Source organism: Podarcis pityusensis, assembly GCF_964106645.2.
Source record: "Podarcis pityusensis genome assembly, chromosome: 13".
NCBI classification, from domain to species: Eukaryota; Metazoa; Chordata; class Lepidosauria; order Squamata; family Lacertidae; genus Podarcis; species Podarcis pityusensis.
In genome coordinates, this window is record NC_138038.1 from 11,069,099 (window position 1) to 11,093,369 (window position 24,271).

The 24,271-nt window shown below is 41.2% G+C and overlaps 1 protein-coding gene across 1 annotated transcript in view; it reads left to right on the top strand.

Moving 5' to 3' along the window:
* Positions 1-24,271, top strand: part of TANC2 (tetratricopeptide repeat, ankyrin repeat and coiled-coil containing 2) — a 192,730-nt gene that overhangs the window by 15,936 nt on the left and 152,523 nt on the right. The window contains exons 2-3 of the mRNA XM_080976441.1: positions 11,997-12,148; positions 12,424-12,523. Coding sequence (XP_080832567.1) covers positions 12,457-12,523 — 67 coding nt within the window. The 5' untranslated portion in view covers positions 11,997-12,148; positions 12,424-12,456. The remainder of the gene's footprint in view (positions 1-11,996; positions 12,149-12,423; positions 12,524-24,271) is intronic.

Genomic DNA, 24,271 nt, shown 5'->3' on the forward strand with positions numbered 1-24,271 from the left:
CTCTATTAGAGTAAGCATAGTCATTGCCCACCCATCTGTGGGTCATCCCTGGTTCTTGCAGGATGAAGGCATAATGACCTTGATTCTAGCAGGTTCAAGATCCTGTTTCTAGCAAGTTGATGATATGGCCACACCCTGCCATACTTGTTTATATGTCCTACAAGGAAGGCCAAGCTGCTCGCTTAGGGCCTAGAACACCCCCATCCTGCCCTTTAATGTGATCTTGAGAAGAAAGACACAGCATCTGTGCCTCCTGGGGGTTGGTAGGACCCTTATTATCCACTTAAATCAGGGGAGTCAAAACTCTCAAGTCCTCTCCTGTCTTGTAATAATTATGTTTTTGTCTTCATTGGATGACCTAGCTGTTCATTGTTTGCTCATTCAAAATCCTGTTAGAAAGTGACTTAAGTTTCTTTCATATTTCCTTCCTTGTATTGGCCTCTGGTTGCCTAGATCAAGCTCTGCTCTATAGGTTGACGTCGGTTTCCCTTTCCTGCTCCAACAGCAGTTGGATTATTATTATTTTTTCCACTCCTTGTCCTCAAATGAAATTAGTTCGATGTTGGATGAATGCTGTTTCCTGGCAAGCCTTTCTTGGTGGCATGCCTACTGCTGCCATTGATGCCCACTGTCATGAAATACAGTAGGCTGGGTCTCTCCATCGCATGTGTGTCAGAGAGAGGGGGGTTGGGGGAGTTATTTAGGTATTCCCCCCCCCCCCGCTTTTTTGGCACAGCCTGCCATGCTGGTGTATGCACCTGCAGGCTTCACTCCCAGCTGTCCCTTGTACTATGTGGTCTAAGGGGAAGAGAAAAAAATGGTGTTTTTACTGTATGCAGTTTCCTTTAAGGTACTGGGGCAGGGCTGGCAGCAGCCCAGTCAGTTCACTGCCCCTGGATTGGGAAGAACCAAATATATTCTGGTCCGATCTAACTTCCTCAATAGCACCCCTTCATCATTAAACAGTTTCCTCTTTGTAGGACTTCTCAGCCATTGCCGTCCTGCTGTGACGGAGGGGAATCCTGAGCCCTCTCCAGTCTTTCCACCACTGCCCTGCCAAACTTATTTTCAGTCATGCTGGACCACAAAGCCTGCCAGTACCAGACAAGCAGCAAAAACAGTGTGATCTTGTTTCTGATACTTCACCTAGAACAGGGTGGTGGATGGACACTGTAAAGCAGTCCTCAAGTAGCACCTGCCTTTTGGTGGCTCATCACAGCACTTTTGCCACTGTCAGCTTGATCTGCCTCTCATACCTTTCCAAGGAGTGGAGGTAAAGACGCTGCTCCTCCCACATAGAATTCAGCATTTTTATTTTAAAATGAGAAATTACGGTATTTTGAAGTGAGAGTTTGACACGTACATTTTACACACATATTCCTGTACCACTACACTCGATTGTATGGAAGTGTTTAGAAAAGATACACTTGGGAGTATAATGTTTCAGTGTAAATGTGCAATATACATAACATTTTTATAGAAGTCAAATTATCGCTGGATTAAGCATAGAAATGATGACTGTTGAAATGCTTGCTTCTAGAGTATTTCCTTGGTTTTTGCACAAGTTGTTTCAGACATACTTATTGGTTAATATTTGCATTCATAGTATGATTACTTTTGTGCACTGTTGACTTTTTTCAGCTGTACTATTCATGTAGCGATGATATATTTCCTCTTCCCTTTAAGTTGCATTCACATAATTGGTGCCATGTTGTTTATCTCTTAAACTATGTTACCTATTTCTGCAGGCTACAACGATATAGCTATGTAAGCAGTCTGAAAGGTGGTATTATTGCCATGGCAAAGGTGCCAATTTGTAGTAGCTTCAAAGTGGGTAAATTAGTAATTGCCATACTAGTTCGTTGAAATGATACCTCAGTGTGTGACAGTGGCCACACCCCAGGAATGACTTTGACTGGCCAGCTAAACCAGGCAAAGGTAGCCGATTGGTCTCAAACCCTCAGTGAGTTGGAGACTTCCCCTGCATGTGAAGGCAGGCTCCAGCGAATTGAGAGGATGAGACCAATAGCAGGTCCAACAGTTAAGAAGGTGGTTTCTGCACGATCTGTAGAGGGAAGTGAGGGGCAAATGAATGGCTGCTGAATGCTTGAAGCAGGGTTTTGAGCTCCAAGGCCAACTCTTAAGGCAAGTTTCTGCTCTATAACCAACCCTTAGCATTTGTTTTTATCCTCTCTTCCGTTTTATTTCTTAACTCCTTTTAGTGCTTCGTTTTGTTGTTTTAATTTATTGTTTTATCTCATTTTATTGTTCTAACTCCCCTAAACTGTGAGGCTGCATGGGGCTGGGCTGGGCTGAGCACTCTACTAGGCAGTGCCAAATGCAAGGTCAAGCCAAATCAATCAACCTGGTAAGGCATCCCATCTCGGAGAAGGAAAACTTAGTTCCTAAACCCTCTGCCTTTCGGGATATCTTTGGGAGAAGAAAAGGCTAAGGAGTAAACTCTACACAAATCTGGAGTGGAGTCCTTAAGGCAGTTGGATGACGTCTTGTAAGTCTCCTTCCAGCGACTCCTGCAGCCAAGTTGGTGCCAAATGTATTATGTACTCTGCTTTCCTTTGGACCACATTAGTGAGGTTGAGAGCAGGATCTTGTCATCTGGGCAGCCCAGGACCTCCATAGACAGTGCCAAGGCTTGTGCCCTAGGAGGGTTGCTTCAGTACTGCTAACACAGCTGTTTGGCTTCACCTCTGGAGGCATACTCTATTGTCCCTTGAGACAGACTGATGCCAACAACAACAGCCTCTTAAACTGCTTAGCTTGGATCACTTACGCCCTATCCCGAAAAGTGTTTACCCATGATGTAGTTATCAAAACTGACGGGGAAAATAAACTCTATTGATTTATGTTAAATCCAGACAGAGTAGATTTCCTGTATGCTAGATTAAATTGTCAGTTGACTTGCAGTATAGATAATAATTTTTCTTTGGGGCCTTGGGTTGCTTTGACATGCTGAAATACTACTTGGATTTCTTCCGGGGAAACACTGAGATGACTCAAGTCCACAAGCTAACCACGGTTTGTCGTCATGTCTTGTATGTGGCTTTCAAACCAGGATCTGAAACCCGGCAAAGCAAGCACTCACACTAAGGGCACACTTTTAATGTTGCCTAACAAAATGCCTTCATTTTAAGATACAGTAGCTTTAGTATACTAGTAAATACATATTACATTTATGCAATTTTAGAAGAGATTATCACTGTGAATCTTACAAAGTTAATATAGATTCTGAAACAGGGGTTGGAGAGAAAATAGATTATTTGCCAGGAAGCAGCACATTATATCTATTTCTCATTTGAGTTTGCTCTTCTGTCACCTTTGCCATCTTGTCTTATAAAGAATAATTTTGCATGTTTGGTGGTAATGAGAATATGTCCATTGGATAGACTCCTAGGGATTTTATTATTTATTTATTTTCCTCAATAAAAATGATAGGAAATCTTAGCCTGGTAATGGATGGTAGAAGGATATATGTGTGTCCCAATGGTTTTTATTTTAATCTTGCACTGATACAGGACTGGATTTAAGCCTATTACTCAGATATGCTTCTGAAACTGTTTGATGTAACCTGTTGTAATATCCAGTTGTGATTCTGGTGCAACAAACTGAACACAGCTTCTACAGTTCATATCTATTCAGTGTAAACGCATCTCAGAAGTAGGTAAAACTGATACTAGATTTAGATTTATCCATTGTTGTAACTTCTGGTCTTGTCTAGTTGAAGGTTGGAGGATGGATGACTGTGTTCTATGGAGGGATCATACTGCGCAATGATATCATTCACACGCTGGAGTGTGTAAAAGGGTTTGGAAAAGCTCTCCAGGGTCCAGGTGGGCTGGACATCCTGTTCACCATTGCCCTCCTCTTCCGTGCTTTCACTGCTGGAACTTGATCTCACCAGTTCCTCCAGATCTTCCAGACTCAAGGCCTGTTGCCCCTCAATCAGTTCCTCTTCCTCCTCCTGGATGAAGTCAATAAAGCCATCGCCATCAACTTGCCTCACCATAATGTTCTCAGCCTCATTGGCAATGCCCGGAAATCCCTTGAAGTCGTGAATGCATTCCTTCCACAGTTTGTGCCAGCATGTTTCAGGCTTGATTGCATCCACTGCCTGCTTGATGTAGGTGACACAGCCGGCAGTGTTGAAGGACTTCCAGAATGCCATGAGGTTCAGATGTAGATCAGCATCCATCATATCGATCAGCGAGGCAAAGGTGAGCCTGGTGTAATGAGACTTGAAGCAATGAATCAGCCCTTGATCCAAAGGCTGGATGAGTGAGGTTGAATTGGAGGGGAGAAAGGCAACAGTGATGTCATCGTGCGCAAATGGCAGCTCCTGCAGGTGACCAGGAGCATTGTCCACCATCAGCAGCACTCCAGCCTTTTCTCCTGCAGGTAACACCTCACCTCCAGAATGAAGCGCTTGTGGAACCAGTCCAGAAAGCTTGCAGGCCTTCTTGTTGGACTGCCAGAAGATAGGCAGCAGATTCTTGCCTTTGAGGACATGGCTTTTTTTTAAAGCTGTACACCATGTCCGGCTTGATTGAGTGCCTAGCCACATTGCCTTCTCTGCTTTGTCAATACAGTCTGCTCAGGCATCTTCTTCCAGGACAGGCCTGTCTCCTCTACTCTGAAGACCTACTCTGGAAGGTATCCTTTCTCCTGCAGCAACCTCTTTAGCTGCTCAGAGTATGCTTCAGTATCCTCCTAGTCTGTGGATGCAGCTTCCCCAGCTGCCTGTACAGTACTTGCCCAGTTAAGTGAAAAAGCAGTTAAATGGAGCCAGACTGGTACCTGGGAATAATCTGCACCAGGGTGGACCTAAAAGAGAATGTGGCAAAACACTATTTATAATCTAATAGCTCTCAACTAAAACCACACATCATCAATGATCTGCAGCCCATTCTGAATAATCACACTTCCCTCTCTCACAGGCCTTGAGTGTTAGGTCTGTACTTGCTTACAGACAGTGCCCAGCCTAAAACAGGCATTTGCTATCAGCAACAGGCCATATATCAAGAGAGACAAACACAGAAGCCAGCCTTGGAGCAGGCTGAGATACCAACTTTATCCCCATATCTTGCAGGCAACACTATTACAGGGCTTAATAATGTCAGCCACATCAGTGTTTTCTGTGTGTGCTCATCTACTTGCCATCATCTCCCAGCAGTGCCTTTCTGCATTCTATATAGGACAAAACAAACCAATTTCTATGCAAAATAAAAAGTAGACTTCAGCCTAACATTAGAAATAGCAATATGCAGAAACCAATAGGAGAACATTTCATTATACCTGAACACACTATAACTGATTTTAAGGTGATCATCCTTGAACAAAGGAACTTCAGAGGTAAACTCCAGTCCGAATTATAAGTTATTGGGGAATTAATTTTTGTCACTTGCAACTGGAATTGAGATTAAGGTTGTTGTTGTTTTTTTTAAAAAAATTCTACATGTGCTTGTTGATTAGCTTACAAATGCCAGGATGTTTGTGTTCTCAGCAACAGTGCTGTGGCAATCAGTCATTGCTTTTAGATAACTGATGCTGTCTGTTACTTTTGCATTTCATTTCCCTCTTACCTCACTCTCTTATATTCCACCTCCCCTGGTCATTACTTGGCAATTTAGGAATACAATTCATGCATCTGATAAATAATTATTATTTTAATTTCTATACTACCTTTCTTCTGAAGTTCACGTGGTGGCTTACAGCATATTACACAAAAATACACAACATAATAACAAACCAAAACAATATCTCCTACAGTTTAAAAGACCATAGATTGTTTAATTACCGTATTTTTTGCACCATAACACTCACTTTTTTCCTCCTAAAAAGTAAGGGGAAATGTCTGTGCGTGTTATGGAGGGAATGCCTATGGGTGGCATGCCTATGGATTTTCCTCCTCTAAAAACTACGTGCGTGTTATGGTCGGGTGCGTGTTATAGAGCGAAAAATACGGTAGCCAAAGGCCTGGGAGAAGTGGAATGTTTTTACCTGGCACCTCCCTGGGGAGAGCATTCCGCAAGCGGGGAGCCACCACAAAAAAGGTCTGTTATCATTTTGCCACCCTCTGCCTCTGTCACGGAAGGGGCACATGAAGAAGGGCCTTATACGATAATCGCAGGGTCCAGGTTGGTTTATATGGGGAGAGGCAGTTCATGTGGTATTGCGGTCCTGAGCTGAAGGGGACTCTAGTCCACAAATGCTTATTTCATAACGTTTTTTCTTAGTCTTTAAAATGCCACAGGATTCACTGAGTCTTATTTTTAAGCCTGACTTGCATGAATCCAGAAAATCTAATATAAAATAATGCTTGATTTATCACTCCTTTTTAAAGTACCAGGAAGCAATATTCACAATGGCTGTTAAAAGCTTACTCAGCATAGCCAGAGAAGATTTCACAAACCAGATTGGACAGGGATTGAGTGAACAAGTGTGGAGCCTCAGAATTCCAAAAAAAGTGTCCACATATTTGTGCAACAACCGTTGCACCCCTTCTTAGGACTGCATGAACTATGATATATTATTGGAAGCAGGTATAAGTGATTTAAGCTGCAAAATGTTTAGCAAATTGGTCACAGCGACAGTACTTCCCAGGAGTGGGTGCATGTGATAACAGTTCTATATATATATAAAAACAAATTGACCAATGCTGAACAGAAACAGTGGTGGCAGAGTGTTACTTTATTTGCTGTTATCACTGCCACATTGTAGGCTCTGTGAGAATATACCAGATTTTCTGAATTTCTATGAAGTCTGGTAATTATAAGATCTTCAATAAATTTATCACATAGTTTTCATAAATAGGATAACAAAACACACCTACTTTTTCTCCACAAATGCACAAATCTCAATCCGACGAATTTTCCTGTATTTTCTATCTATAAATGTCAAGGGCATTGCTTAGAAGGGCAGTCTGATTCCCCCCCCCCCCTTTAAAGATGGAAAAGAATGAATACCTTTGCTGACAGTGATCCATTTTGTAGTAGCATTAGAAAGCTCTACTTTATATTCTTTTCAAGTCTAGATCAGGTGCAAAAATCTTTCCCTTTACTTGTTTTTTTGACCTTCTACTTAGAAGATGATATTATCTGGTCTTATGACAAATTATATTCTAGCATTAGCTTCTCACACACCAGTGTCTAATATAGTGTATCTGTTTGTTTTAAAGCACACTTTGAATTATATTGTAAGCATGGATGATTCCACAGATTCTACCAGAAGAGAGTCAGTTATCACCTTACTTCCATAAAATTTTTAGAAGAGCCTATATTGCTTGAGGTGCAGTGAATCTGCTTATATATTATTTTTTGAAGACTTTAACAGAACTAAAGGCCCAAACTTGAATCTGATATATTATGACCCGTTTCATCATACATTTATGGTATTCCAAAATACCATGACTCTGGATTCTAATTGAGAAAGTGATTCCTGTTGACAGTGCAGCCTACATTTTTACAATATTTTCAGCTCCACTTGTGACTTTGAGATTAGGGACATACCATGTGTACAGGTGACGACTGATTAACACATGTCTGAAAGGTCCGTGATAACACATGTGCACACAGTGCCAAACCTGTAAGTAGTCGAAAATGTCACTAAACACGTCACTAAAAAGGGTGGAATGGGGGCAGGGTGGGGGGTAGAATGGGCTCATACGTGCTCTGCCGATGGGCGGGGCAGGGCGGGAATGGAACCCTTGCACGAAATGGTCGTTGATTGTATACTTAAGATCAAAGTGTGTGTGTGTGTGTGTGTGTGTGTATATGTAAAGGTAAAGGGACCACTGACCATTAGGTCCAGTCATGGCCGACTCTGGGGTTGCGGCGCTCATCTCGCTTTATTGGTCGAGGGAGCCGGCGTACAGCTTCCGGGTCATGTGGCCAGCATGACTAAGCCACTTCTGGCGAACCAGAGCAGTGCATGAAAACGCCGTTTACCTTCCCGCCGGAGCGGTACCTATTTATCTACTTGCACTTTGACGTGCTTTCGAACTGCTAGGTTGGCAGGAGCAGGGACCGAACAACGGGAGCTCACCCCTTCGCAGGGATTCGAATTGCCGACCTTCTGATCGGCAAGCCCAAGAGGCTCAGTGGTTTAACCCACAGCGCCACCCGCATAATGAATATGAGACACGTGTAAAGAAACTCATAGAAACATTTACATTCACATCAAAAGTAAACAAGTAGGGGTGGGGTGGGGACATTCATAATGGAAAGAAAGAACATGGTTTATGAAAGTTGATGTTCCAAAATATTTTAAGTAAAGACTACCCTTTGATGAATGCACACCAAATAGGTTTATCAATCTCTTAATTTCGATAAAAGTGCAGTATCTCATATTCTCCCATACTAATCAGACTTCAGTGGGGTCACTGTTTCCAGTTTGTAGCTATACATGTTTTTGAAGCCATGAGTAAGTTTACAACTACTTCAAGATCAATATCATTGACTGAAGCTTGAAAATGTAGTCGCTAACCTTTTTGGGGCTAGGGCAGCTGTTTTCAGCAGCATTGGCACATGGACAGCTTATTTGGGGCTGCATGTCAAATGTATGTGTCAAAAGTGTAAAAGTGGGCATTTACATATTTTTTTTTAAAGGAAAACTATAATGAGGTCTTGGAGGGTCATAACAACCTTTTGGCATCACAATTGCAGCAGGGGGAATGGTCAGTAAAAGAATGACTATTGTTTTTTAAAATAAAAAATGGGTTTACATAAAAACCTTCTTGGTGGGGTTAGCGTTAGGTTAAGTTAAAAAGTAATAATTAAAAAAGAAGGAAAATGGAGAGAAGCCTATCGTCCCTCAACAATCTTTTGGTTTTTCGACATCACATAGAAACACAATAACAATAATTTCCTATATTTATTTTTAAAACGGCAGGATTTGTTTGAGTGTGTGTATATTATGCGGCAAAATAAAAACATAACATAACAAAAATTATGCAGAGAGGGATGGATGCTACTTATGGGTTATTCAACCCTGCCTGAATGGGATGAATATCAAGGTTTCTTTTTTTGGGGGGGGGGGGAATTCACAAGGTAAATGGCAGAGGAGAAAAGGTAACACAGACACATACTGTGGTCTCAGTTTGAACACTCAAGGCTTGCAGTAGCTAACCTAAATCTAAAGAGATGGGAGAACCAGTCATGGATTTCTGTCATTTAATATAGTTCAACCTTTAATCAGATATTGGAACGTTAAACTTTTCTTATATTGACTTGGTTTATGATTAGATCTGTGGATAATCTGTTGTTCCAGTTTTTGCCATTCTGTTTTTTTTAAATAATCTTTATTACTTTTAAAACTTACAAGAAAAGAAAAAGGAAGAAAATAGGCGTAAGAAAAAGACAAAATAGAACAGAGAAGAAAAAGAGAGAGAGAAAAGAAAAAACAATACAATAAACAATACAAAACACAACCTTAACACATTAACCTAAACAAAGCAAAAGAACAACAATTTAAAAACATATACCATACCATTTCATTACTCTATCTTTCATTCCCTTATTTCATCGACCTCCTCTCACCTCCCTTTTTGTATTCCACTTCTATTACTTGTTTCAGCAATTCCTTTCCATCTTTCTCTATTTTTATCATTATGAATATCTTAACATATTGTATACCTTGTTTTCCATTAATAGTGAAATACTTATTTATACCTAACTCCTTATAACATTTCTGCTAAAGCCATAAAATTTCATTCCAACAATTTTCTAACACTCATTAAATTAACAATATTTCTATATATAAACTTTAAACTTTCCCAATCTTCTACCACCATCTCTTCTCCCTGGTCTCGGATTCTGCCAGTCATTTACGTCCATTCCATATAGTTCATCAACCTGGAGATCTTCTGTCCGAGGTTCTTAAATCTTTTCCAAGTCCCTTCTGCAGTTTTTCTTCATATTCTTTGATACTGAGGGTGCTGAAGCGCAGGTCTTGGGGGGGCCCCGATCCAACCATGCCCCCATTCCCTCTCGACAGACCAACCAACTCTCCACAGCTAAAACCAGTGTCCATACAATGTCCCAAATCATGTTTCAAGGCTCCTACAGATCCAAAGGCCCCCACAACTCCAATCACCTCCTGACCCAGATTCAGGACCCAAAGGTCAGTAAATCTCTGCTTGAAAGAGTATATCCAACCTTCCTTCTTCAATCCAAGCAGGGCTCCAATCTTCAAATTCTGACTCTTTCTATATTCATTCATAAAAGGCCTCCACTTATAGTCCTCAGTTTGCCTCTGTAAAACTGGGGCTTCCACTTGTATTATTTTAGGTTTAACAACACCAACATTCTCCTTCGTCTTCTCCCCAGTTTGTCCTATCAAGGTAGGTTCCTGTGTCAAATCCTGAACAATTTCTGTATTAATGGTCACTTTTTGTTCCAAATTAGTCACTTTTTGTCCTAAGTTCTCAAGTTTGGTATTCATAGCGTCCGTCTTCTTGTGGAGCTGTTCCAACGAATAGCTTATCTTACATAATACAGTCACTAAGGCTCCTTCTGTCAACATTCTTAAAGTCCAAGGTCAATCTCTATTTCACACAGTTCTTACCTTACGACTGGAAAAATCCCAGCTCCACTCTTGTAACAGTTTCAAAAGCTCCCTCTAGAGGGAAACAGTCTCCACTTGTATCATTCCTTTCAAACACAATTTAAACTATAGATTCTTTTCCTACTTTTTAAACGCAGATGAGTACAATGGAAACAATATATTTCTCTTATTGCTAACTGTCAAAAAAGTCACTCTTTCTGGCAGCCCGTTTCCAGGTTCGGAGCAGTGGTAATTTGGTTTTTCACTCTCTCCTGCAGGCTCGCTAGGTCCAAAATTTCCCCCCTCTTCTCCTGCTTCCAAGGGGGGTTTAATAGTTTTAACCGATGGAGATTTAATCCTTTACAAAAATAAACTTTCCAAGGCTTTAACTTGCAACTTCTTTGCTTCAATCTGTTTACAAAAAAGGGAAGGAGGACTTCCTGTTTAAACCTTCCCGTTTCGATGCCAAATTAATGAATTTAAAGATCTAATTTTCCATTCTACTCACGGGTAGTTGTTTAAAATCCAATTGTCCACAGGAAAAAGTCAGCGCTCTCCGGCAACAGCGATGCGGCTTCACTCCGTGAAAGAAGCAGTCAATTCGAAGCACCGCGCCACTCACCCCACTTCGCTCCGGATCCCCAAATCAGGGTTTCCCCGCGAGTAGGAGAGGCGCAAAGGGTGCCAGCCGAATCCCAAGTTCACAGGCTTCTTCCGCCTGTGATTTCAGTGGGTCTCCGCCTTCGCCGTGGCGGTCAGACCCTAATTTCCGCGGAGCAAATTCCTCCCGATCAGAGGAACTCCGCCATTGCCTGGAGGCGCCAACCCGGAAGTCCTCCAGTTTTTGCCATTCTGTACATATATGCTTGCTTTGCAAAGTTTATTTTTACTTGCTATGGAGAGGAGTAAGGACTTAAGCAGGGCACCAAATGTGTATTCCCGGCAAATCTTATTAAGCAAACCCTCTGAGATTTGCCTAAGTTTTGCCTCTGTGTAACAGTTGTTGGAAATCACAGGTGAGAAGACTGCTGTTGCCCTTAAGTCTTACCTGTGGGATTCTCATAGGCATCTGGTTTCCGCTATGGAAACAATGGACTAGATGGGTCCTGATCTAGTTGGGCTCTTCTTATGTTCTTCCGTGATATTGCCTCCATGGTTTTAAACTTACATTGACATCTAAAAGAGCTGGAAGAATTAAAGGTGAATCCTGCACATGTTCAACATTATTTGAGTTTTCTGAGTTTGTACGCAGCCCTAGGTGCAATCTTGTAGAAATCTTTGTACAGTTCAATATCCTTGGCAAATACTAATAAATAAGGTTGATAATGGGAGCCATTCAAGGTCTGTGTAAATAAATTCACCCTTCAAGTATCCTGAGCCTGTTCCACTAATACAGCTTGGTGGATCTTTCATACCTGGTCTGTTTCTTATTTATGTAGGTTTGGTGCTCTCAACTGCCTTTGCAAGACATGGCCTCTCTGCAATAAAATTCTGGATTCCACATTGTTACCAACATGGGGGCTACTTTGCAAATTTTACCCAATTTGCAGAACCCAATCATGGCAGCATTTTGCCCCAAACTGTTAAACAGGTGAGGCAGAACAGAATCCTGAAATATGTGCTGACCGTGGTTAGTCTCTGGAAGAGAAGAAAAATTACAATACTGTAGAAGATTAGCGCTTTATTTCATTTACGGGTTTAAGATCTTTTTTTCTGAATGCTTCGTTTCCTACAAAGAGCCAATTCAGATGTTACATTATTAATACAAATAGCAGTTGCAGAGACACAATAAATCTTTATGTTGTTCCTTGCTGCTAATGACCAAAAATTAGTTAATGGATGCCTTTTATTTTTATATTTATACAGCTTTGGGGGCGAGCTGATTAGACCAGAACAGCCATGTTTCGGAACAGTCTCAAGATGCTTCTTACGGGTGGGAAATCAAACCGCAAAAACAGATCCAGTGGTAAGTGAAGGAAGGAGTATTTGAATGCAGCACAATCATCCCAGCCCAGCAAATGAAATTTGCATGTAGAAACTGGCTGCAAGGTGAGGTAGAATATTGCCATGCCAGTAATAAAGTGATATCATTCCTTATTCCGTATCCTTATTGAGACTCAACTAGTGGATAGACTGCTCCCCGCATTGCTAAGATCCCAGACGACTCGAGTTGATGCTGATGATGCTCCTGAGACTTCAGTTATTTTGTCACCCCTTAATATAATGATAACAGTATAACTTTCAAGCCAGTTTCATGCCTGATGAGCTGAATAATACTGAATGAGAAGGGAAGAGGAAATGATTCTGATGATTCATGTGATTGCTGGGCAACCAGAAAAACTTCCTCTATATCTTCTAGATTGTAATCCAGTAAGGCTACATTAAAAATTCATATTTAAATGGGTGTGGCTTCAGGCTTGTGTACCAGCAGTGGGGATCCTCTGGGCCACGAGTCTAATTAGGCTTGGCAGGGGTCCTAATTTGTGCCATGTGACATGTTTACTGCAAACCATGCCCACCTGTACCACACCTGACAACAGACGTGACATCAGCTGTGGGGCAAGCAAAGATGCAAAGGGGCAATGGAGAGTCTTACAGTGCTCCTTGGCAAGCAGATTTTGCATTCAGCACATTTAAAATTTGGTTTCAAATGCAAGTCCTGCTGGGATTGGTTGCACTCTGGAGCTCCTAACTGGAGATCCTGAATACAACCAGTTCCTCTGAAAATCAGAATTTACACTCAGTTCCAAACTTTTTGCAGTGATCTTCATTTGCAGCTGGTTTTAGCTCAAAGTGGACTAAAAAGAAAGAATTGGGAATCTTTCTTTTTTCTTTTAAGTTGGGTCTGTCCTGAAATCATGGTTATGTCAGGCTATTGGTGGGTGGCCCCATCCTTCCGTCATAATGGCCCATAGTGGTTGGGGGGAACTTGCAACACGCTTATTTAGACGTTGGACACATTGAACTCAGTATGATTTGATTTTGAGTAAATATGCATAGGATTGGGCTACAAATGAACTAAACATTTTGTGAATGAGAGCCATTGTGCTTTGAGTTTCAAATGTTTCTGCTATAATATACAATGTTCCTTTTGATCTGAAGAAAAATGTTTGTTTTGTCATATAGTGCACAAAAGATGAATTATCCACAGACTTCTTTGCAGGATAATTTCTTTTCAAATTCTGGCAAGACTTGATGACTTTATTTTACAAAGTGGCAATATGCCTAATATACAGTGTTTTATTTATTTGCTATCCAAGTTGTGTTCTGGAGTTTCTGGAAAAATTGTTACTGTGATTTCCCCCCCTTCTACATAAAAGTCTTTGATGGGGTTGCAGGACTGCCACTGAGTGCAAACCTTGAATCAGTGAGACCTGTTGGTTTGTGGCTCTACAACAACAGTGTGTTTTTGCTGGAATATGAATTGCACACTTTGATTTGATATTTAGAAGTCAGATGAACTATGTTCATTATGCAGAGTAAGCTTGAAAATAGGGAGCCACTCTATGTTGGATATTTAATAGACAAAACATAGTTTTTTTAAAAAAACCTTGTACCTAACCTGCTGGCTGTGTTTTGCATATCATGGTAAGCCATGACTAATGGCTTACCATGAACACACAGATGGCTCTAACGTCACTCCTTCCTGCTGGTGAGTGGGAGCAACAAACTACTATCACTGGCTTAGCCTTATGTCTGAAGTAGGGATCATGGTTTGTTTCACTTAAGCAAATCATGATCAATTTTATTTATTTTTCAAGTTCGGTATTATGCCTTTCAGCTATAGTGAAAAGTATTGTAGCTTCTTTCATTTGGGTTTTATTTGTTTTGATTTTTACAATGAACACATTGACTTTTATCAAATTACAATTCTTTGCGGTCTTTTCCCAAGCTAAGCAGCTAGCACCAGCAGTCAGGATAAGTGGAAGTATGCTGAAGATGTCAGTATTTGGTGATGTGGTCCCGTAATTATGGCTGACTATTATTTCAGATTTCTCATTTTTCATCACCCTAGCGGAGTTGTTTTCAGCTTTTTCACTCACAACTTCTTGTTAGTTCTTTTAGATTCCATGATATAGTAACAAATACTATAACAAAAGAAAAAACAGAAATTGGTGTGTGTCTGCATGTGTGTGATTATATAGATATCAAAAGTTTTATACTTTTACTCAAAAAAAGCACTGCTTTAATATGAAGTATTGGGTTTTTAACTTGCAAGATGAATGTGAAGTGATGCACTCTTAATTATTCTTAAACACAACACTAGGACTATTACAGTTGTACCTTGGTTCCTGAAGGGAATCCGTTCCAGAAGTCCGTTCGACTTCCGAAAAACGTTTGAAAACCAAAGCATGGTTTCTGATTGGCTGCAGGAGTTTCCTGCACTCAATCAGAAGCCACAAAAGCAGCGTCAAACGTTTGGGCTCCAAAGAATGTTCACAAACCAGAACGCTCACCTCCAGGTTTGTGGTGTTTGGGAGCCAAAACGTTCGAGTCGCAAGGCGTTCAACAACCAAGTTATGACTGTATAGTGTTTAAGGTTAATGCTATCCATCTAATGAAGTAAGGTAAAGGTATAGGGACCCCTGACCGTTAAGTCCAGTCATGAACGACTCAGGGGTTGCGGCGCTCATCTTGCTTTACTGGCCGAGGGAGCCACCACCCGCGTCCCTGAAGTAGGGGCTTGCAAATGAAAGCTCATGTCAGAAAAGGATTGCTTGTATTTAGGTGCCAAGGAGTCTTTGATGTGTTTTCTATGATAGACTAATTATCTGCAATTTAAATACAGATCAGGTTTCAGGCAGTATTTAAATTAAGCGGTGCATCAAAGTTACTGCAATGAATACTTGTGTCAAACCAGCTTGCGGGGACATCTTGTATTCTGTGTGTTTCCCTGGTGAGAACTTGTAGAAAGAGTATGAGGCATGGGTTGAGGTTCCCTCTCAGTCAAAAGTTGACCAGGTAGTTTTGGGCGATTTTTGCCTGTAAAGTGAAATAATAGTGACATACCACGCAGGGCAGTTGTATCCTTTTCCATAACCTTTGCTTCTCCAACTCTACTACCACCAGACACCCTGTGATATGATGTTCTTTCAGCTGTGTTCATTCTTTCTTGCTGCCCCTCTTTACCTGGAAAATGCACAACTCTGATCTGTAATTGGTGCTCCGTTCTCTCCCCTCCTGCCCCTTCAAATCCTTACTTCAATCCAACATTTTATTTGGAAGCCATTGGTTTAATCTCTTCATCCGCAACCCCATCTGGAACCAAACTTAAATATTTGAAGCTATATTTACTCTGATTCAGTTCCCCCCACTTTGTATCCTCACTGCCTTCCTTTTGTTACTGTTTCCCAATGTTGCTTACCAGCAGGGATCTCTTTTTTTGCTGATAGAAATCTTTAATGTACCATAATTTTTAATTATTTACTACCGTCAGTGCACACGCACACATAGTAACAAGATGACAGATCCCTACCCCAAGAAGCTTACGAGGTCATGCAGGGCTTTGATGATTAAGGTAAGGAGTTTGTCCTAAATCCAGGCTTGGACAGGAACCCAATGTAGAGCAGTGAATTATGTGAATGAATTTGGTGGTGGAGTTCTGGATAGTGGTGAATAATGGAAGAGAAATTGGGTGGCAGATGGAGAGTTGGGGATGGGTTGATTTTTTGTTTGATTGATTGTTTGAAGTGGGGAACAATGGAATGCTTGAATATAGGAGGGGAGGAGCCAGAGGATGACGATAGGACTTCAGCAGCCAGGAGTCTGGAGGGGATAAGATCAAGGGAGCATTTGGGTGGGGTTAGATGAGGACTAGTCAACTTGTCAAATAATAGCACAGAAGAGGGATGTAACTCAAAGCACAAAGGTGGGTCTGCCTTCCCAAGTATGGAGTGAAGATTCTGAGGATCTTAGTGGGGAATGGGAGAGACAGTTCGTGAGGAGAACTATTGCCTTTCATTTCTTCCATTTCTAACTGTAACAACTTTAGTCCACTTGGTAATTGTTTTTTAATTTTTAAATATTCAATAAACTTTTTATAAACAACAACAACAACAGATAGTCAACAATACCTGGTACCCTTAAATGCTTCCTTTGATTTTAGCTGCTATCTTTGCAAACCTCAGAACACTCCAAGGAGGCTTTGGAAGGCACAGTGTATAGAACAATTTCTGCCATTCCTCAGAGGAAGAAGAGACGTGTGGTGGTAGTAGGTAACTCACTATTGAGGGAGACAGAGGCAGTAGTGTGTGGAGGAAACAGGATGTCCCAGGAGGTGTGCTGACTTCCAGGTGTAAAGATTCACAATGTGACAGAGAAGTCTTATAAAGTCCACTGACCACAACCCCTTCCTTCTGATTCATGTGGGTACAAACAATATGGCCACGCACCGTTTTCAATGTGTAGCTCGGGACTATGAGATTCTGGGCTGGAAGCTGAAGAACCTTGGGGCACAGGTGGTCTTTTCATCACTCCTTCCTGTTGAAGGTTGTGGCCCAGGAAGAAAGGATAATACTGGAGGTAAACCACTAGCTGCACAGGTTATGTCATCAGGAAGGGTTTGGCTTCTTGGATCGTGGTCTCTACTTTCTTCAGGAAGGACTTCTGGCAAGAGATGGGCTGCACTTCACAGTTGTTGGCAATAGTGTATTTGCTAAGAGTCTCGCAAACCTGATCAGGAGAGCTTTAAACTAGATCAGGGGTTGTCAACCTGGTCCCTACCGCTCATTAGTGGGCGTTTCAGGATTCTAGGTGGGCGGTAGGGGGTTCTACGGCACAAGCTGAATCCTCCTTCCATTAAGCACTGGTGGGTGGTGAGGAAATTTTACCATCAAGAAAGGTTGACTACCCCTGAACTAGAGGGATACAACATTACAGACGCTAGAAGAACATCTGGTACTGTGGATAATAGATTCATTACTGCACAGGTAACTGAGGTGGAGCTCCAGAAACCTGCTAAAGGGCAAGAAACTTCAAGAAGGAAGCAGCTGGAGAGAATGACTAATGGTTTCATTTGTCTCTACACAAATGCACAGAATATGGGAAACAAGCAGAACGAATTGGAGCTTTTAATGCAGGATGGCATGTATGACCTGGTAGGCATTACTGAAACCTGGTGGAATGAGACTTTGGAAGACAGAGTAGAATGCAGGAATTCAAGCATGGGAGGAAGAGTAGCATGATATGTGAAGGATGTGTGCATTTGTGAAGAAATCCATAACCTGGCAGATTTAGAGTATATGGGTAAAATTTTGTAGAGGAGAAAAACCAACACCAATCTTATGTGGATGTCTGCTTATAGACCGTTAAGCCAGATTGAAGACTTGGATGATGTCTTCCTAGAGCAGATTACCAAACATTCAAAAAGGAGAGATGTTGTAGTCATGGGAGACTTCAGCTTCCCCAATATGTATTGGAAATCAAACCCTTCCAAGAATGTAAGGTCCAACAAATTCCCCCATCATCTTGCTGACAGTTTCATTTCCCAGAAGCTGGAAGAAGCAACAAGGGTATTATCTATCGTGAACCTGGTCCTCACCAACAGAGAGGGACTCATTGACTAAGTGAAAGTACTGGAAAATTTGGTAGAAAGTGGTCATGTTCTCCTGGGTTTCATAATACAGAGGCAAGGGAAAGTTGAGTGCAATCAGACATGCATTTTGGATTTAAGAAGTCCAATTTCCAAAAACTTGGATGAGATCCCATGGTCAGAAATACTCAAAGAGAAGGGAATCCAAAATGGATGGGAGCTTCTTAAGGATGAAATATTGAAGGCCCAAATGCAGATGATTCCAACAAGAAAGAAAAGTGGCATGCACCTAAGGAAACTGGCGTGGCTGCATAAGGAGCTTATAGATGAGCTGAGATTTAAGAAAGGCATGTACATATAAGAAATGGAAGAAAGAGGAAATCACAAAGGAGGCGTATACATGTATTGTGAACATTTGCAGGGTAAAAGTCAGGTGGGCTAAAGCTCAGAATAAGCTCAGGTTTGCAAGAGTATAAATGATAAAAAATAGTTCCTTTGGCTATGCTTGAAGCAAGAGGAAGAACAAGCAAGTGATAGGTCCTCTGTGTGGAGAAGATGGGGAATTGCTATTCGGTGACAGAGAGAAGGCGGAACTGCTCAACACCTACTTTGCCTCTGTCTTCTCCCAAAAGGAAAGCAATGCCCAACCTGGTGATAACATAATAAATGATGTAATGAGGAAGCTGCAGCCCAAGATAGTTAAGGGCTTAATGAGCTGCACACAAGGGTACTAAAGGAGCTTGCGGATGTAATCTCAGAGTCTCTGTCTATAATCTTTGAGAATTATTGGAGAATAGGGGATATCCCTGCAGTCTGGAAGTGGCCAAATGTTGTCTCCATCTTCAAAACTGTCAGCTGATCTCTGAATGACTGCCCCAGGATGTTGGTTATTGGGGAAGGCTCCTGGAATATTAAGACAAATTCCACTTCTTGTTGCACTCCTTTCTTTTTAGTGTAAAACTGTAGTTATCCATGAGTGCTGTCAGAGCCTTAGCTATGGAATGAGATATGTATCAAGCAACCTCTGCGTAAGAGTGATTTGGTTGTGTTGAATCTACCACTTTGAATGTCCCTGCATAATGTAAACACCATATAATTGTAAATTTGTATAATATATCACATTTTTACCCAGGCTGGATCAATATCTCTCTAAGTAAAGCTAAAGGGACCCCTGACCATTAGGTCCAGTCGTGGCCGACTCTGGGGTTGCGACGCTCATCTCGCTTTATTGGCCGAGGGAGCCGTCGTACAGCTTCTGGGTCATGTGGCCAGCATGACTAAGCTGCTTCTGGCGAACCAGAGCAGTGCACGGAAACACCGTTTACCTTCCTGCCGGAGCGGTACCTATTTATTTACTTGCACTTTGACGTGCTTTCGAACTGCTAGGTTGGCAGGAGCTGGGACCGAGCAACGGGAACTCACCCCGTTACGGGATTCGAACCGCCGACCTTCTGATCGGCAAGTCCTAGGCTCTGTGGTTTAACCCACAGCGCCACCCGCGTCCCAATATCTCTCTATGTATAGGTAAATTAAACATGTTATTGCTTGTGACTGTGTGGTGCAGATTTTCCAAAGTTTGAAAGGTCAAATAAGCATTTTTATTTATTCAATAAATAACAAATTTATTAAATTTCTATCCCACCCTTCCTTCCAAAGGAGCCCAGGCCACTTGTTAAGCCCTTTTTGGTATACCTTTACCAGTGAAACGTAACTGCTGCATTAGCTTATGCTCTGGTATAGTACCAAATTATGTATTGTTGGTGAGGAACCAGTAGAGGGAGTACAAACATGTTCATTCTACTCTTGCACTAATTTCTGAGTGATTTGTTGCCCTTCTGTTTGCATGCATCTTTCCTGGTCATTCTAAAGGTTCTGGACCCTTTATCTCACTTGTTCCATATATATGTTGAGCCTGGAAAAAAAGGTGGCCATTCCATTCTCTTTTGCACAAGAGCTTATAAGGAATGAAGTTGGGGCAGGCACCATACCACTTGAACTCTTTTATTTCTCCGGAAGACTAGAACATGATGCAGAAAGGACCATGTCACCATTTTATTAGCCTCTTATAAATGAAAAGTCAGTAAAAGCATTACCAAAATAGTTTGGGAGGTTTTGGCTTTTTACAGGACACTTTCTAGTGCACTGGAGCGATTTCACATTTCTACTAGGGCTTTTAGGATGCCAATACTGCATTGCAAAGTGATTTTGAAGTTCCATGTGGATTTGAAAGCTTCTTGTGGGGCGCTGTGAGGGCTGGGGGAGATAAAAAGCCTCTTCAGGCTGTTGGCACCAGTTTTCTATGTCTTTGAATTCTTGCCTGTGCTTGCTGTTGCGAATTTTGTTGTTATTTTTTTTTTTTTTTACAACTCAGGATTACAGTAGTTTGGAAACAACATGGTTACTTTTTGAGTAAATATCTCAGAGGAAGAACTGATGGTTAAATGTATTTTTTGGAACATACTGGCTGGCTTTATTTAAAAGCAACTATAAAGGGAAATTAGTCTGTTTCTCCTTGAACACTAGCTTAATAAAACTTACTAGCTGTAAAGCACTCCCGAGTTGCATCTATATTCAAACAGATAAGGTTTTCTTCTCATGGAAGGGCTGTGTCTGACCTAGCAGAAGAGCATTATCATAGCTGTCAAATTTCCCCCCTTTTTAAGGGAAATTCCCTTATTCTGAATAGGATTCCTCAAAAGAAAAGGGAAAAGTTGACAGCTATGCATTCTGCAGAAAATAATTAATTGTTCTTTTCTTTTTGCAAGCTCTTGCACAAGGCTTTGCACAAGCAATTGTTCAAATACTTTTCAAAAAAATTTTTTTTTACAGAAAGCCAGTAATCTCCCCCCCACCCCAACACCTAAATTAAACCATTCAAAAACCTTACAAATTTGGGGCCCACAAGAAACCATATTCTGGAGTCCATACGTTGTAATTCATGGCCACAGTGCCCATGCATCTTAACTTTCTAGGGTAGCACCACAGTCATCCTTTAATTCTTATTCATTGCAGCCACAACATCTGCTGTGGATTGAATCAAGAGTAATTGTTTATTTAAAATGAAATACTAGTTATACAGTAAAATAAAAAAATAAAATATTTTAAAGATCTCTCAAGGCAAGTTATATAAAAAGGAAAAGTTAAAATTGCAGTTAAAACATACCCAAAGCCAGCTTCTCAGCACAGAAGGATTATTACTTTGTAAAACAGAGTGTGCAACATAAAAGCAACTAGCGGAAATGTAAGGCATAATTGAAACTTGGCAACGTCAGTGATTATGCTCTCTGTTCTATCCTAGTTCCTGCTGTACGGAAGCTACACTGCTTGATAGGAATGTTGCCCCTCCTGTTTAGTCCCATGTAGAGGACAACTGTTTTGCGGAATACATATTTCTGATTTATTTACATAAGGGGGGGGGACCCCTTTTGTTGAGTCACTGTACAGTGGTACCTCTGGTTACGTACTTAATTCGTTCTGGAGGTCTGTTCTTAACCTGAAACTGTTCTTAACCTGAAGCACCTCTTTAGCTAATGGGGCCTACTAAGACTAAGGGAGAACCTTACACATTTTTAATGGAGTATGAAATGCAAATAGAACTGTAAGCTAAACATATTTTTCCATTATTATTATTATTATTATTAAAATTCAGAAGGAAATCCAACCATGAGAAATTAGTGTAGTTATTTTACACTAAGAATAGGTATGTCATAGTCAGAACAGCAAAGTGCATTGTATAGCAGCTTTCTAAAAGCACTCTAAATTTAGTGGCCCTAGGTAATGATTTACTTGGTAATTTTTAGCTAGGAATTAATTCTTCTGTACTGTATGTAACTATAGCAAGTATAATCTAGACTGATGTGTTCGTTTGTGTTTAATTTTCTGCATAATCCTTTTTTGTTGTTTGCATGCATGATCTCATTCTCTAGATTCATGTTCAATATAAAGCTAAATGGTTAACAGAACATATACCCACCCTCCCCTGGCACGAAAATTGTATGATACCTAGTATAACCCCCACAATCGAAGATGATTGGCTTGGCTGAAAAGAAATGTAATGCAACTGCTGGGGGGAAATCTCCTGCCTCTCAATTCATTTCTGGAATGGTATGTTAAATTTGCCATTTTATTAATTTTCATTCAAACAACAAACAAATTTAAATTCATTGGAAAATGGACTGTGACTTGGAAAATGGATGTGAGTCTACTGTGAACATAAAGGATACAACTCTTTATTTGCATTGCTTGGGAATAACAAATTTCAATATTATATCCAGACATAATTCTTTTCATCTTAGATGTAAAAAGTATTTGTAATATTTTATTTTTATTTTTTCTTACTTGCTATATTGATGTATCTATTTTCTGCTGTAATGAAAAAAGAAAGAAAAAGAAAACATTGACTCAGCGTGTGGCAGCTGCAAAAATGACAAATTTCCTGATAGTGTTTATTAGGAAAGGAAATGGAAAATAAAAGTGCCGGTATTGTAGAGCCTGCATCAGAGCTGTAGTATGGCCACATTTATAATAAAGGAAAAACTCAGAGATATTGCAGGTTCGGTTCCAGACCACCACAATAGAGCAAATACAGTGGTACCTCCGGTTATGAACTTCATTTGTTCTGGAGGTCCGTTCTTAACCCAAAACCATTCTTAAGCTGAGGTGCACTTTTGCTAATGGGGCCTCCCGCCGCCGCTGCGCCACTTCCGCTCGCATCCTGGAGCAAAGTTCGCTACCAGGAGCACCTATGTCCAGGTTGGCGGAGCTCGTTACCCAAAGTGTTCGTAAGGAGGACGGTATGTAACCAGAGGTTCCACTGTAGTACAATCGTGCGAGTCACACTGGCGGCAGGAGTGGGAGGGGAGAAAGCTGGCTCCAGCCCTAGCTAGCTCCACTCCTGTGGCCAGAAGAGGGGTGGCGATGGCGGGGGGCTTCCTTCTCCTGGAAGCGGCCGGGCTGCCTGCAGCTGCACCCGTGTCCTTGTAAGGAGCAATGTTTGTGAACCCCAAGAAAAGCAAAGTACAAAAAAATCAGGCGTGTCTATACTGTGGACGGTTCTGGTTGTCACATTTCAAGAACAATATTGGAGAACTGGGAATGCTGCAGAAAAAAGGCAACCGAAAATGATCATGAGGCTAGAGCATCTTCTGTTTGAAGTAAGACCACAATGGTAGGCTTTTTTTTAGTTAGAACAAAGAGAACTAAAGGACAGTGGTAGAGGTGTAGAATATTGTGCATGGTGTAGAGAAAGAGGATGGTGAAGTTACTCCTCTCATAATAAAAAAGGTTTAAAAAAATACTAAATAATGCTAAAACACAGGCCAGCTAGTGAAATTACGTCGTAAGAGATTTAGAATGGACAAAAGACAGTACTCTCACATGATTTTCGGATTTAATTGCCACAAGACCATGAACCTAGATTACTTAAAACGGGTTATTCAAATTGATGGCTTGCAATTCTCTTACTGGCTACTAGTCATAATGGGTGTGTGGAGCCTCCAAGTTTACATTTGGAAAGGTGAGGAAGCAGTGTGGGAAGAATATTGCTTTCATGTCTTGCTTATAGGCTTCTCAGGGGTTTCTGGGCAACCACCATGGGAAACAGGATGTTGCAGCAGGTAGACCAGAGGTGGGAAATTACTAGCAGTGCACTGTGCGCCCTAATTAGGCATGTAGCCCTGGACCCTTGTCAGCCCCTCAACGTGCCCCACTTCTGCTCCCATGAGCCACTGAGTGCCTCCCCCAGTGTTTGTGGCTCCTCTGCCCCTCTGGTAGACTTTTGAGCTGTTCACCTTTGCATAGTTCATAAGGTTCTATGTCTCTTTCAGAATGTGCCAATGGATATCTCAGACTAATGATTAACTAAATGCAGTCTGCAACTCAACTTTTTCAAGGTTTTGAACTGTTGGCTGGACTCTGTTCAGCTTGAAGATTTGCATTCAAACTGTGAAATGTACTTATTCATTGGTCACTAATTAAATGTTAGAGGCAGTTGCTGTAGCACATCATTATTTAGAGATAGAAAAATGAGAAATACTAATGGCTAGTGCATATTGCAAAGTAGCTGTTCTGTTTGTGGAGTGTGAAACCATGCAGTGTGAATGTGACTAATATGTGCTTGTAAGCAGTCCCACATACTTCCCACCCACCCTGTTGCTACTCCCCCTCCCTTTACACCTTGCCCCA